The following is a 14167-nucleotide window of genomic DNA, read 5'->3' on the forward strand; positions in this document are numbered from 1 at the left end:
GTCCAATATATGGCACGTTGAAAACGCCATCCAACATGTCTAATTATCCAAGGTCCCTAACGCCTGACTCAAAGTCGGTAGAGCAAATCCTCTAGCTTCTCTCCTCTCCTTCACCCAAGAGCCCAACTCATTCCAGATGGCTTCCTTCTCCGCCAAACTCATTGATGCCGCCAGCCCGCTGGTTGTCGTAGCGACAAAGACCCTCGCCCCAGGCCATGCATCCTGGCTATTACCACCCAATACCGGCCTAACACGCCCCATATTCTCCGACTCGTCCTGCCACCCATATTTGAACTCTTCTTTTTTGATATTTCTCCCATGCTTAACCCTCCAGACAGCCTCCCATATGCCCTTGCCAACCAAACAGACAGCTTCTGGCCGAAACCGTTCGATTTTCTCCTCCAGCACAGGGACGCCGGCATTCATCTCTTCTTTCGATAGCTGGCTGGCATCACGCGTAGGACGAACCACGATATTCGTGTTCCCAATACAGTAGAGCTCCGGCATTCTGTATGTATCAGACGGTGGATGGCGGAAGGTAGTTATCCCCGAGGAATGTAGGAGGCGCCAGTAGAGGTTCGACGGATGAGCGTACGCATATCCCGTCTGTCCCGTCATGATTCCTGGGTTGACCCCGATGAGAAGGAGAACGAGGTTATCCGGAATGGAGTCTCTGAGGCGAGAGACTGGTCCACGGGTAGTTGATCCATCCGCCGCTCCTGACTCTGGGCTATCAGTGCTGGATTTCTCTGATGCCCGTGGAGGAGCCGATCGAGTGCTTTGCCTTGAAGGCCGAGATATCAGGGTAGACTGCGTCAACGACTTGGACGAGCGGGTCTTCCGGGGCAATGAAGGTGCGGACAAGATCTTCTTTTCATCCTCTTCTTCCTCCTTGATGCCTAGTTTTCGTTTTAAGGACTTGACCGGAGATGCACTGGGCGAATGGATGTACTTGTCCAGGCCGCCGTTGAACGACCGAGGAGCGTCTTCTTCGGCCATGTCTTTCTCTTCAAGCACAGGCGGTTTAAGCAATTACAACAGCTAAGCTACCAACCGCGGGTACTTTATCGACTTTATATATTGAGCTTGGTTAAAATGAGGCTCAAAAGCCCCTGGGTTGACCAGCTTTGAATACGAGTTTTGTCCAGCGCATCGCTCAAGCCAGCCAGGCAGCAGTCGATCGATGAAGAAAAAGATTTGCAAGAAAAAGACAACGTAGCCTTTGACGGTTTTACCTAATTAACGGTTCCAACCGTTGAAAAGTTATTATGAAAAGTATGAGAGCAGCAAAAAGACTGTTGAATGTGATAGGAAATTCGTTGATTCGTTAAATCGCTAAGTTGCACCGACAAAAGCCCGCTTTTAATATACAACAAAATGTTCATGTTGGCTGAAGTTGCTAGCAACCGATCAGGATTAGGGTAGGGATGTTATTATGTACCAGGAAACAACAAAAAGGGGGGGCGGATATATACAAAATGCCTTCTAATGGGTTCGGTATAAACTGGTTATACCTTTGATTCGATAGGTATGGGTCCTCGTCTGGGTAAGGTCCACGGCTCAGCGCATACAGTCTACAATCAAACCTGTTAGTTTTCATTGTTCTTTTCAACGTTCAATGGATGACAATAGGTTCGTACCTCTCCTTCGCTGTACCCCCAAAAGTACACAGCCATCCCAATGACGTAGTAAATCGCAGGATTGGTGCCTTGGTATAGCAAGGCAGAGGCCAGTGCGCTGAGAGGGAGGATGAAGAGTCTGATCTCGATGCTACGGTGGAACAGGGTCCCTGCGAGCGGTTTGAGAGGCCATTCCCAGGCCAGGGCCAGCAGTCCTAGCAAGACGTTGATGATCTGTAGTATAGGAATCGGTTTGACTGCCTGGTCAAGGTTCTTCGTGAGGAAGTCCCAGAATACCTTTGGCCAGAAGAATCCATGTATGCCGGCGGCTAGTTGGTCTGTGTTTCAGCCGTTAGTACTAGATGTATATAACTAGGCCAGAAGGAGTGAATGCATACATATCGCTGCGGTGAGGATGATTAGGCGAGCCCAGTGATTCTTGATGAGCTTGCCCATGTCGCTGAAACAGATCTATGGCCTTGAGGGCCTTTCCCCTTCCCTCGCTTCGCTGGAACGAGGCAGGATCGGGATATACACCTCACTGGCCTTGGTCTCCTGAGCGATATAACAGGAATAAGAACTCGTTCGACCGGAAGTAGAGTAGCTGAGTGGATGACCGGCAACCACGGATGGGATTCTTATTAACCAGAACAAAGGTGTGAGTGTATATATACGTGGTTGGGAGTACTGAAGGTCGGAAAAATGTTGGAATGGAGTGAGAATGTTTGAAATGGCCGTCGAAGAGCTTGATGCCTTGTACAATCGATGTTCAATTCGCTATTCTCTTCGCTGCCATCGCGCTGTTAGCTATGCGGTTCATATGCTGTGGTCCATCTATATAGGGGGCTGTCATACTGTCATCGCCTCCGCTTCATACCTCTTCGACGTTTGAACCGTTCAGACAATGGTCGATGCTCCACAACGGCGAATAGAAGACGGTCTTTTGACGATGTAGGATGTACACAGTGTGTGTGTATGGCTGATATGCAAGCGAAGATCGGGCCGTGTGTGTATGTGTGTGTGTATACTCGATGTATATCAAGATCGACCAAGCAGATGGAGATGCGACTACGAGCGAGCTCTCGCAGATATAAAAAAGAAGACGAAGACGAAGACGACAGGGACATGCACGGCGAGGGGTTCTATCCAGCGGCTAAGTCAATATCCCATCTTCCCGCACCGCTCTTCAAGCGAAAAGAAGAAAAGAAAAGCGACTCCATCGACGGCTCTCTCTCCCCTGCTGCTTGGGTGCTAAGTGCTACAAGTCGTTGCATCAAGCCCTGCAAGCTCTCCCTCTCTAGCCAATAAACGAGTCGACGTCCCCTCCTCGTTGGCGTATCTATTATTGGCAGCGAGCTGCAAAACCAAGCGAGATATCACACTTTGCATGGCCTGCAGGACGGAAACCCTTAGGACGATGTGACGAGGAACCGTTGGCGTGCATGAAGGCCCAGCAATTGGCCAGCAGCATGGGATCCCGAGGGACATCCACTGTGCTGCTTACTGCAAGGCTCAGGGATCAAGGGTGGAATGCACTAGTAATAGCCCATTCTGCTGCTGCTGCTACGCCTCTCCGGAGTTGCCTATACATAGTATGGGAGGCTGGGGTTGTCTCTCCCTTCATCTATACACGGGGTTGTATTGGGGTATCATGCCATTCGTTACATCGAGATGCTGTATGGACGATGACCTGACTGGCTGGTCCCCCTGAGACATGATGGCTTCTGGAAATAAACCAACAGGCAGGCCACGCTGGATGGCGCCTACTGCTACATCCTAAACATGTCGATGTTGACGCGAGCATCCGTCGCTGGATAACTACTATCTAGATATTATCTACCTGCGAGCTACTTATTCCACTAGCATGGACACGGGATGCCCGAATGGTCTCCAGGACCCGCGACTCTTGATGGCATACGGAGTACTCCGTACATACAGTATGTATATACAAGAGTACATCAGGACGAACGTAGAGAGACATGAGATATCGCAGGCTGCCTCTTATCAAGAGCCGTGCCCCCCACGGTTGCATCGTGTGTATGGGAGAAATATTAAGTCGCTGTAGCAGCCAGTGAGCGGCTAAGTACATTTACCTGTTGGTTGGTAACTCCACGGCAACATTACATGCGATGCATAACATCCTTCTCGCTGTCCGTTATGTCGCACTACCTTGCCTGGACATGAACGCTTTGCCCCGTTGTGTGTACACAAATAGTATATACAAATTTTCAACTTGGGCCCCAAGCATGAACCCAGCAAGTGTTGGGCGGTTGCAGAATGCACCTGATAGGCTCGCTCTATTAGAAATCCTTTCATGGGAGCAGGATGCAAAAGGGACCAGAGCCTTGCTGTCAGGTCCCCCTGAGAAGAAACCCAAGTCCCTCGCTCCGTCTCTTGTCTCAATCAACTGGGAGCGATCAACCACAGGGACCCGTTTAGCCCAGCCATGACGAGGATAGGAATGTCCATGAGAGGACCAGCCGACTTCACATAGAGTAGAGCATCTCTGCCTATTTATACGAGTCTCCAGTAGCGCCTTGGAGGGTTGCGAGCCAATAACCATCGATACTCTGGCTATCTCGAGAAGGTCATCAAGGCCTCAGAAAGCCACCTTCACATCCTCATTGGCCTCTGGCGTTTTTAAGGTCGTTACCTTTGAACTCTGCCAAGTGGGCTCTTATATCCACACGCTGTCCCTCAAGTGTTCTGCTGTGCATTGCCGCTGTGGGACTCGCTGAGAGCTGCACGCTGACAAGATAATTATGACAGGCGTCCCCGCGCAGGGGGAATACATAATGTAGGCGAGAAATTGACTTGTATGAAAGGCAGAAAACAGGTCTAACGATTCTAGTGCTTGGGGTTCTGTGATTCTTCATCATCCGGAGGGCAGAGAGTGGTTCTACTTCTTCCATCTTTGGCCCCCCTATCTTGCTCTGAAAGCACAGCCAGGCTGAGTCGACTCTTCCTGTTGATTACACCCTTGCACCGGTCCACCCTGTCTGTCCCTCAATATTTGGAAAAGAAAAGAAAAAAAAAAATCATTTTTAACGAGCCATTTTAGCGACAACATTTATTCCTTCGACCATACATAGTAGGCCAAACAGAAAAGGAAATAAAAAAAAATAAACCAAGGAACCAAACAATTATACCAACCCACGTTTCATCATGGTCTAATTGGCAAGGGGGAGCCAGCCGATTTTTTTTAACCGCTCACCCTTCAGCAAAACAGTTGGCGCTTCTCCTTACGTATTATCCTCCAAATCCCAAAGACGGCGGAACCAAATCGAACCAAACAACCAAACCCCCATCTATGTAAAACATAGCCTGCTCGACAAGTTTGGATATCTTTGGGCATTATCAATTTCAAAAACGCCTTGCCCTCCCTCTTCTCCCTCCCATCTCAAGCGCTAGGTCGAATCCGCTCTCCAACCTCTCCTTGCATACTCTACTCCGTACGCCGTGTCCAAAACCCTGCATGTCTGAGATGTGAGGAAGGCCGGAGGAAATTGTTGAACAACTGTGATATCTTGTGAATTGAATTAGCGGAAGATCGCTGTCCTATTTTTGGTATCTGGGGAAAGACGGAAAATAAAATAAAACCGAATAGACGCTGGCCGCGGTGGCTTGTGTCAAGCCGGATAACATCGACTATTAACCTGCAGCTATCAGACGTTGGCTGCCGGGTTATTTATGGAGTGGCCTGTTTCACCAGCACAGAATTCTATCAATAGGACTATAGCGGAAGGGCTTGGGAAAGAACGGTCCACTAGGACTGGAAGACGGCAGCGAAACTGACACCATCGACTGCCTCCTTTCGGCGTCGTTGCAGTGATACGCGCCGGGGGATAGGGCAGGCACCTCTGCCGTCTGATATATCCATCGGCTTCCAAATCCCCTATATCTTTTGCTCTCCCGGACAACGAATTACGCACTTACAACATTGCGACCAATTTATTCTCCTCGTCTCATACGCTGGCCGAACTCCTCCCCTTGACTTATTACATTAACGACTTCTTAACGAATTTTCTTTCCTTTATCATCAGCATCCAGTTTCTCGTCTTCAGCATTGCATATTCCATTTATTGACGAATTTACTTTTTGTGTTCCCTTTTATCTCCAGACTCAGTGAAGCTCCGAACAGCTTATAAACGGCCATCATGACGAAAAAGACCTCCAAGTGGAAGTCCCATTTTAATCCCTCCAAATTACTATTCTACTTCATATTTTACGGTGTTCAGATTGGCTTCTTTGCCTACGGATGGTATGTTGGAGCAATATCTCCTTACAATATTCAACTTAGCAGCTAAAAGATGATAATAATAGGTGGAAACAAGCATCCGACCATAGACTAGATGCCCTTAATGCACTCAACTTTTCAGTATGGACATCTCGAGGAGCTGGCTTCGTTCTTTCATTAGATACAGCCCTGATCATGTTTCCCATGTGCAGAACGCTGCTCAGATATGTCAGGCCGAAGTTGAGGTGGCTTCCTCTCGATGAATCGCAATGGTTCCATCGACAGATAGCATATTCGTTGCTTTTTTTTAGTGTGGTACACGTAGTAGCACACTACGTCAAGTGAGTCTTCTATAGTTCCGCTCTGATTGAAGTTCAGGTCTCTAATGTATAAGCACAGCTTCTTTAACATCGAGCGATATCAGGCACGTCCGGAAGCAGCCGTTCAGATTCATTATACCCAAGCTGCTGGTATCACCGGCCATGTGATGCTTCTTTGTATGCTGTTGATGTATACAACCGCACATCATAGGATAAGACAACAGTCGTACGAGACGTTCTGGTACACGCACCATCTGTTCATCCCATTCATGTTGGCACTGTATACCCATGCCACTGGATGTTTTGTAAGAGATACACCAGATCCAATATCCCCCTTCGCCGGCAAGCCTTTCTGGGATCATTGTATTGGCTACGAAGGGTGGAGATGGGAACTTTGGGGTGGCGGTTTCTACCTTATCGAACGCCTATACCGAGAGATTCGAGCTGCAAGAGACACTGAAATCATCAAAGTTGTTCGACATCCGTATGGTTTGTGACCCCATGCATTTGTCCCGCTCTTGTCAACCAACCGCTATTAACATGTCTATGTCTAGATGCTATGGAAATTCAATTCCGTAAACCAAGTCTGCGCTATAAGCCTGGACAGTGGCTCTTCCTTCAGGTTCCAGACGTCTCTCGAACGCAGTGGCATCCGTTCACTATCACATCCTGCCCTCATGACCCCTACATCAGCATCCACATCAGACAAGTCGGAGACTTCACCCGCGAACTCGGGAACCGACTGGGTTGCGGGCCCGAACAGGCGAAAGATATCGATGGCCTCGATCCGCTTGGAATGTACGAGATCGCCATGCAGAACGGCCAGACTATGCCCAGTATCCGCATTGATGGTCCCTACGGAGCCCCTGCCGAGGACGTATTTAGTAACGACATTGCCATCCTCATCGGCACAGGCATTGGCGTGACGCCCTGGGCATCTATACTAAAGGACATCTGGCACTATCGGGCCGGTCCCAACCCCCCGTCTCGGCTTCGTCGAGTCGAGTTCATCTGGATCTGCAAAGACACCAGCTCCTTCGAGTGGTTTCAAGCTCTTCTTTCATCCCTGGAGGCACAGTCTGCCGAAGAGGCGCACTCTGGACAGGAGTTCCTGCGCATACATACCTATCTTACCCAACGTTTCGACGAAGACACCGCCGCCAACATCTATCTCAACTCAGTCGGTCAAGAACTTGACCCGCTCACTGAGCTGAGGACAGGCACCAAATTTGGCCGTCCAGATTTTGCCCGCTTCTTCCATGCGCTTCGTGCTAGTATTATGGATCATACGTACATGTCCAACCTCGAAGCAACGCGCAGAGCTGAAGTTGGAGTCTACTTCTGCGGCCCTAACCAGGCGGCCAAGCAGGTTAAAAAGGCAACGAAAGAATGCACAAGCAAAGAAGTTAAGTTCAAGTTCTGGAAGGAACATTTCTAATTCTTATTCGCTATCCATTTTTCTACCTCTATATATAATATATCCCCGTCTACTTCACATGACGGGCTGTTTACCTCTTTGTTGTTTTTGTTTAGAACTTATACTCCAAACCCCTTGGCTTGCCTACCTTATGTCTTTTGTATAATTGTCTTTGCGTTTTTTGGTTTTTTAAGCACTAAATTTATACCCGTTTGCTAGCCTAGAATTGATCTCCTATCACAAGTCGCTCTTGTAATCTCTTTACTTTGAAAATGCACAGGTTTCGGTCGTTTCAAGTATTGATGGTTGAATTATCGAGTATTAGATATACAGAAATCCAGGAGTGGTAACTAGCCGTCAACTGCTCACAACTGGATTAACCCAGCCTTGTTACCTCCATGTTTAATGAAACTTCCCCCCCAAAAAAGGTCATAAAAGGTGCCATCGGTATAGCCATGGCTCATGCAACAATGTTATACATGTTATGCTCCTGGATACGGATCTTCCGGACCGTATCCTCGCAGTTTGGCCAGTTACCCATTTGACTCCATCTATCGGCCCAGCAGAGCACCCTTAGAATCATTCGTCGACCCGTTTCTTTCGTTATTCTGTAAAGAAGTAAACTTAGCTACTGTACAGTATGAAATCTAAGCTAAATGTCTGCCGGATATATCATAACATACCTCTGATTCTTGTAGCTCTCCCTTCTCTAGTATCTTGGTGATACATTCCATCTCGTTTGATGTTCCGAATTCGTTCGACAACGTTGCTTTGCTTGCTCCATCGTGGATTCCTTGTGCACCATGCCTATTTTAAAAAAAATGGTGGTTTAGTTATCGACAGAGAATGATAATACGAGGTAATGCAACTTACCTGTGGGTGACGAATATCTTCCATCCACTGACGACCTGGGCTAGAGGAACTGTCTTGTCCTTCCTCCACTGTTTAACGCTAGCAACATCATCGACGTAGACGACAAAATCTTCAGTCTCTCCCTTGTAGAAGACTTTATAAACTCCGACGTTTCCGCGAGCCATGATTGCAGTGTCTTGTTTCTCTAGGAGTTAAGATGTGTATGCTCGTTCTTTTCTAGCTTCAGGTCCAATGGATAACTCTCGAACGACTGAGCGAGAGGTTAAGTAGTGATGGATTGGGCGGGGTAAAAAGGTGAGAAGGCAAATTCCGTGGCTGTTGCTGAAAGTATAAGGATCTGCTACGTAGATATCAGGATGAGGATGTAGATGTAGACGTAAATGTATATATAGATGTAGCTCTTTGGTTCAGTCTTGTACGATTTTGAGTAAAGTCGAGATTCCTGGGAAGTTGCAGAAGCGTCCCTATTTATGTCTTTCCCAGCCACCAGCCCCAATTGCCCGTAACCATCTGCGCGTCTCCATCATCGAAGGCCCTGCTCAACAGAATGGTACATGGAGTATGCCCGGTTTCCTGCCTGTTGGTGTACTTGTGCATCGACGTCATAACGCTCCACTCGGGCCCAAGCCTTGGCGCTCTCTGATCACGTGATACATCTACTTCGTCTTTCCGAGTCCTTCTTGATCTACTCATAATAGCGTCACTTGGGCTCCATGAACAGTTTGTTTACTGGTCAACTGCGATTAGATGGAGTGGGAACGATCCGTGTTTTGTCTTGCATTGGTGGTATAGAAAACTACGTAGACGCCTCTGGAACCATCCCCCATGCGATACGACAAAGCTTTCAGGAAGTTGTGCAATAAAACTCCACCGGACACTCGCTCTGGCTCCCTGGATAACTACAATATAGCTTGAAGACCCGATGCTTACGCTTCAACTGGCCTGCCGCGACGAGATCGGCTCGGCGTCGTAAACATAGAAACACCCCACCTCGTACGTTTCCCTCCCTTGGCCTCCTTGACTGCTTTCGGGTCTTTCTCCTGAGCTTCATGTTGCACCATCTCGTCCACAATTGAGCCACATTTAAGCATAGACAGGGCTGCGCGTGCTGGCGAAGAACTCCTCGATCGTGGATTGATGTCCGTTATGTCATCAAGCTCCCGAGTGCTGTGCTTGGAGATCGGGCTGGTGGGGGTGGTCATATCCATATCTTCCACACCTGCACCACCCTTTGACACGGAGTTGATTGACTGAGTTGTCGTGGTGGTGATACTGCTTGCACGCCGTGAAAATGGACGACGGCTGCTAAGGCTTCGAAAGAAGGAACCCGCCTGAGCTCGGATAAAGTACTCGCTGCGGCCTGGCATTCCGGGGTATGGGATGATATCACAGGTCCATATGTTAGCCAACCATCGCTCCATTCGCATCCTGTCCTGGCGGCTTGGGGTTAAGGTGACCAGTGGAGTGACCAAGATGGTTTGAGATCTCGAAGGTGACGCGCTAGGGCTAGGCACTTGGTTCAGTCGTGGGACGGCCTCCGTTCCTTTAATGCGAACAAGCCTACAGATTGGCTGGACCATATTGCCAGCTTCGTTGATAGTTATCACTGGACGTTCTTTGATGGGGAATCGAACCTTTGTGCCGATTCTTGGTGTGTCTACTGTGATTTCTGGGGCTATATTCTGGAGGAGTTGGTCCATCCACTGAGCGGCCTCCTTAGTAGAGCACGCCGTCATGACAAGCTCAAAGGTTTCACCGCTAGCAATGTAAATCATTTTCCAGGAATGAGGTGTCCTTGTGCATTGCAACCCTACTTGACCATTAGCAGTGTTTTGAAGCCATTCTCACAATGGGAGTCAAACCAGGTTTCTCATTGACATTCTCAACCTTTGCTCGCGTCGTAGCAATAATGGCAACTACGGCAAAATTTCGATTTTCGGCACAAGGAACCGCCAGAAGGATATGTGAGGCAAAGAGAGCACATACCATGTACTCTCCCGCTATCGACTCCAGGGTCTCATAGGTAATATGAAGAACACCACATACCTTAATTGGACCAAAGTCACGAAGAATATCCCTCTCCCTACCCTAGGAGAATGTTAGTCGGGCTGTGGAATAAAAACACACAATAACCTACAAAGCCTGTGAAGTCTAGCTTGTTCCGTAGCAGCAAAGTCTTTGCCATACGGTCCTTGGCTATGGGGTCCCCCGTAGCTCGATTGATTTCTTGAACTGTATCGATCATACACTGGTGAGCAAGCTCAAGGGCTTCGCGGGCTGCTGGGCAATCAGACGATGGGGTGCATTTCAAAAGGTCTGATAGGAATAACTGGTACTTGCACACCCTCTGGATTGGCTACACCCTCTGAATTAGTACCGGTTCTTGCTAGCTTTCACGTCTAGGGTTCCATACCTTAGCAAGCAAATCATTAATAGTGAGTGCTTGATTGGGGCTCAGCTCCTGGCATTCTATGGGTGCCACTGATCGCGACAGTGCTTCTGTACCATGGTCCCAGACCTGAAAATCAACAGTTTTCCGCAGTTCCTCGATTTCTTGGGACACCAGATGATATTTGATGCCATATTCTTCATATATCTTGAACTTTGGGAGCTATGAATAGTTTAGCTTCAGCTTTGCTTAGCAATCCAGGTTTAGCACCCAAATGACATACTTTTGACATCAAGATTTCAGCTACCTTTTCCGCTTCACTTGGCTCAGCAGCGACAGATCTCGATGATTTAATACGGTGTTCAATCGGCTCGCGTAGCCTTCGAGTGGTTACTGATTTGCGATGGAAGTCAATGCTAGATTTTTTGGCCACTTTCTTTGCCGTCATCCACTTCATAGACGATGACAGTGGGGTGATGGGGCTAGCACGAGGGAGAGCTGCTCGAAGTGCGTCAAGGAATGTAGTGTGTAGCCGCAACAGGGTTCCAACACTGCGACCAATTCCAGTCTGGCTGATGACTGTCGTCGAAAAGACCTTACCAACAGAAAATCTTGGTTAGAGTGCAGAGTCAGATATTATTGGGGGAAGAAAACTTACATCACCCAAGGCCTTTAGCCCAGATACGTACACGGTTTCAGTTCCTACCAATTCCTGGATAATTTGGCGTCTTTGGACGGCACGGTTCCAAGCAGCCTCATCCAGAGAAATCGAGGTAGTCATCCTATTGCTATCAATCGATATTCTGGCTGTTTCGGAAGAAGAGAACAGACTGGCACTCTGCTTTGTGCTTGTCACGGTATTTGTACGGGGCCTATTGGCTATGCTTGTCGTTGCCTGGCTGACACTTGCCGTTTCCATGGTCTGTAGTAGGGCCGAGGAGGAAACGGAAGATGTATCTGGTAGGCTATCCTTGTCAGTGGGCCTACCATAGCTCTCATCCATTCTCTCATCCTCCGGCCATCCCAAGACATAGTTTCGAGGACTGGCCACAGTAGCTCGATTGGCACGAATGCTTCTCATCCATCGTTTGAAGCTATAGCCATCCTGGCTAACCGGAGCCACTGAATCACCAGATTCCGTTGAAGGTCGTCTGCCGTCTCCCTCGGCCTGAGGTTCGCCTTGAGGGTCATTTTGAACAATATCAGGCACTGTAACTTCAGCTCCTAGTGGAAAGTCCACCACAGGTTCATGGAAATCCACAGTTTCCATGACTTTTCACATAATATCAACGTGTAAAAATGAAAGACATAGGCATAACATGCATTACCAGTAAAACAAAACGAGAGAATGGCATACAAATGAAAGTCTAAGGAATGAAATCAGAGTGATAAACAGAAGAAGAGAGATAAACTGGGAGAAGTTCTTTTTGAGCGTCTTCCATATTGGGGAAGGGGCAACAGAAGACTAAGCATCCAAAGCCGCACTACGACTAAGCAAGCCATCAGGGCTAGAGGGAACATTTGAGATATAGAGACCATTAGCAGTTAATAGTTCATTACTGGGTATATTAATATGCATGGTATATAATAAACCTATCATCCCTTGCACAGTTAATAATATAAACTCCCAGAAGTTTCAAGAAAACGATAGGGCAGAAATGAATATCTAGATATTCTGGCATTTATACGGATAATAATGTTTGATATAGATAGTAATAGACTATCTCATTTATGCCATTCTCATAGCCATCAAGCAACAATAACTATGATGGTTTGGAATGTTATCAATATTAAACGATGTTATGGTATCATGTTTATTATTTAGTCAGATCGCTTTATGGTGTCTCGGTTAATGGGAGAAGATTATAATGGGCCAAAATTTATCGAAAGATGCATAGTTTATGATGTAAATTATTCAAAATGTTCAATATTTCAATCTTTACATTTCAGAAGAGCATAGATGTGCTGACTAAGTTGCCGTTGTCTTTGGCTTGGCCATTTTGAATTGTTTGCATGATGATAAGATGGAATGGAGGGAAAACCCCTCGACGACGGCGACATATTCCTGCTTCAACACAAGGGGGATACACGGCGGGAACCATGGACTCCTGATCAGATGTAATATTATCATGGGCATTCCGATGGACGACATCCACACTCCCACGGTGCCTGCTGGGCCCGTCTCTGGCAAAAGCTCCGCCAGCGTGAATCTTTCAAAGACTGGGTTGACACAGCTCTTCGACGACAAGGAAAAGCTGGAAGCAGAGCTTAAAACGCTCAGCGATGTTCTTGGATCAGTACGTTGGTTCCTAGCTTATCTAACCCTTTTTCATGAGTAGCTAAATGGTCTAATGAATTATTAGCATGGAGTTGATATGAACACGAGTCTACTTACTGAGGATGGGTTTCCGAGAGCGGATTTAGACATTGCACAAAGTATAGTTGTGTATCCTATCATTCTCTTCCACGTACTTGCTCACTAACCTGCATGCCCCAAATAGTACGAACCACAAGAACACGGATAATACGCCTACGGAATGATTACAAGGCGGTCATGCTAAAAGTTGAAGAAGGCATAGCTGCGTACTTTGCTAGTGTAAAAGATACAGAAGGAAATACATCTGCACCTCTATCTATCCGGCCCTCAGCAAACCGAGATGTAGAGGGAGCATCGGGAACCCAAGTTGAGACGATTGAGATGCCATTTGCAAAAGTCAACAGTGTGACAGAGGGAAGCCCTGCAGCCAAAGCTGGTCTCAAAGCTGGAGATAAGGTCTGCAACTTTGGTAACATAACTTGGGCTAATCATGAGAATTTGACAAAAATTGCGGCGGTGGTTACGAATAACATAGAGGTCTGTCTCCCACGAACCCAAAGTACAACTTCAGTCTTGCTGACATTTTTTGTTTTGCTAGCTCCCTATCCTGGTCAAGGTAACAAGATCAAACTCGGATAGAGAAAGTACACAGCTCACTCTGCGGCTCACTCCCAGCAATGACTGGGGTGGCAGGGGCCTGCTTGGTTGCCATCTAGTGCCGTTATAGGGCATACCAGGCCTATACTTCATAACGATATATGATGGATTATAGATCCCTCTATATCACTAGAGGCTGGCTATAAATCTATATCGACGATACGGCTGCAGGTATGGATTTTACTTGCCCTTTTGGGGTGAGCATTGGGCTATGTAATGCTGATTCATATGCGCGCATTGAGGAGTCTCTCTGTTTACTAGAGACCATCAAGAGCTACATACGAACGTACCGCTTAATTTGTGAATCTAGCGGTTTTTTAATTAAAACAAGTAATAAG

At 47.4% G+C, this 14167-nt stretch overlaps 8 protein-coding genes across 8 annotated transcripts; 3 read left to right on the forward strand and 5 right to left on the reverse strand.

Annotated features, from left to right (window-relative positions):
* Window positions 1-39: 39 nt before the first annotated feature.
* MCYG_03171 (uracil DNA glycosylase superfamily protein) lies at window positions 40-999 on the reverse strand (the record flags this gene model as incomplete). Its single annotated transcript, XM_002847619.1, has 1 exon — window positions 40-999. The coding sequence occupies one exon, from the start codon at window positions 997-999 to the stop codon at window positions 40-42; it is 960 nt and encodes a 319-aa protein (XP_002847665.1).
* A 590-nt stretch (window positions 1000-1589) lies between these two features.
* MCYG_03172 (PRO41 protein) lies at window positions 1590-2075 on the reverse strand (the record flags this gene model as incomplete). Its single annotated transcript, XM_002847620.1, has 2 exons — window positions 1590-1957; window positions 2018-2075. The coding sequence occupies 2 exons, from the start codon at window positions 2073-2075 to the stop codon at window positions 1590-1592; spliced, it is 426 nt and encodes a 141-aa protein (XP_002847666.1).
* Window positions 2076-2594: 519 nt separating this feature from the next.
* On the forward strand, window positions 2595-2927 carry MCYG_03173 (uncharacterized protein; the record flags this gene model as incomplete). The annotated part of the gene is made up of 2 exons (XM_002847621.1): window positions 2595-2629; window positions 2663-2927. 2 exons carry the CDS (start codon window positions 2595-2597, stop codon window positions 2925-2927), a joined length of 300 nt encoding a protein of 99 aa, XP_002847667.1.
* Window positions 2928-3774: 847 nt separating this feature from the next.
* Window positions 3775-4182, reverse strand: MCYG_03174 (uncharacterized protein; the record flags this gene model as incomplete). The annotated part of the gene is made up of 1 exon (XM_002847622.1): window positions 3775-4182. The coding sequence occupies one exon, from the start codon at window positions 4180-4182 to the stop codon at window positions 3775-3777; it is 408 nt and encodes a 135-aa protein (XP_002847668.1).
* Window positions 4183-5776: 1594 nt separating this feature from the next.
* On the forward strand, window positions 5777-7614 carry MCYG_03175 (cytochrome b-245 heavy chain subunit beta; the record flags this gene model as incomplete). The annotated part of the gene is made up of 4 exons (XM_002847623.1): window positions 5777-5880; window positions 5943-6197; window positions 6256-6665; window positions 6731-7614. 4 exons carry the CDS (start codon window positions 5777-5779, stop codon window positions 7612-7614), a joined length of 1653 nt encoding a protein of 550 aa, XP_002847669.1.
* A 530-nt stretch (window positions 7615-8144) lies between these two features.
* On the reverse strand, window positions 8145-8630 carry MCYG_03176 (conserved hypothetical protein; the record flags this gene model as incomplete). The annotated part of the gene is made up of 3 exons (XM_002847624.1): window positions 8145-8201; window positions 8277-8400; window positions 8467-8630. The coding sequence occupies 3 exons, from the start codon at window positions 8628-8630 to the stop codon at window positions 8145-8147; spliced, it is 345 nt and encodes a 114-aa protein (XP_002847670.1).
* Window positions 8631-9392: 762 nt separating this feature from the next.
* Window positions 9393-12125, reverse strand: MCYG_03177 (RSP; the record flags this gene model as incomplete). The annotated part of the gene is made up of 6 exons (XM_002847625.1): window positions 9393-10276; window positions 10329-10512; window positions 10604-10822; window positions 10880-11077; window positions 11139-11423; window positions 11514-12125. 6 exons carry the CDS (start codon window positions 12123-12125, stop codon window positions 9393-9395), a joined length of 2382 nt encoding a protein of 793 aa, XP_002847671.1.
* Window positions 12126-12984: 859 nt separating this feature from the next.
* On the forward strand, window positions 12985-13899 carry MCYG_03178 (26S proteasome non-ATPase regulatory subunit 9; the record flags this gene model as incomplete). Its single annotated transcript, XM_002847626.1, has 4 exons — window positions 12985-13152; window positions 13219-13291; window positions 13357-13709; window positions 13771-13899. The coding sequence occupies 4 exons, from the start codon at window positions 12985-12987 to the stop codon at window positions 13897-13899; spliced, it is 723 nt and encodes a 240-aa protein (XP_002847672.1).
* Between the last annotated feature and the right edge of the window lie 268 nt (window positions 13900-14167).

The sequence above is a fragment of the Microsporum canis genome, genomic scaffold (assembly GCF_000151145.1).
Source record: "Microsporum canis CBS 113480 supercont1.3 genomic scaffold, whole genome shotgun sequence".
In the NCBI taxonomy this organism is placed as follows: Eukaryota; Fungi; Ascomycota; class Eurotiomycetes; order Onygenales; family Arthrodermataceae; genus Microsporum; species Microsporum canis.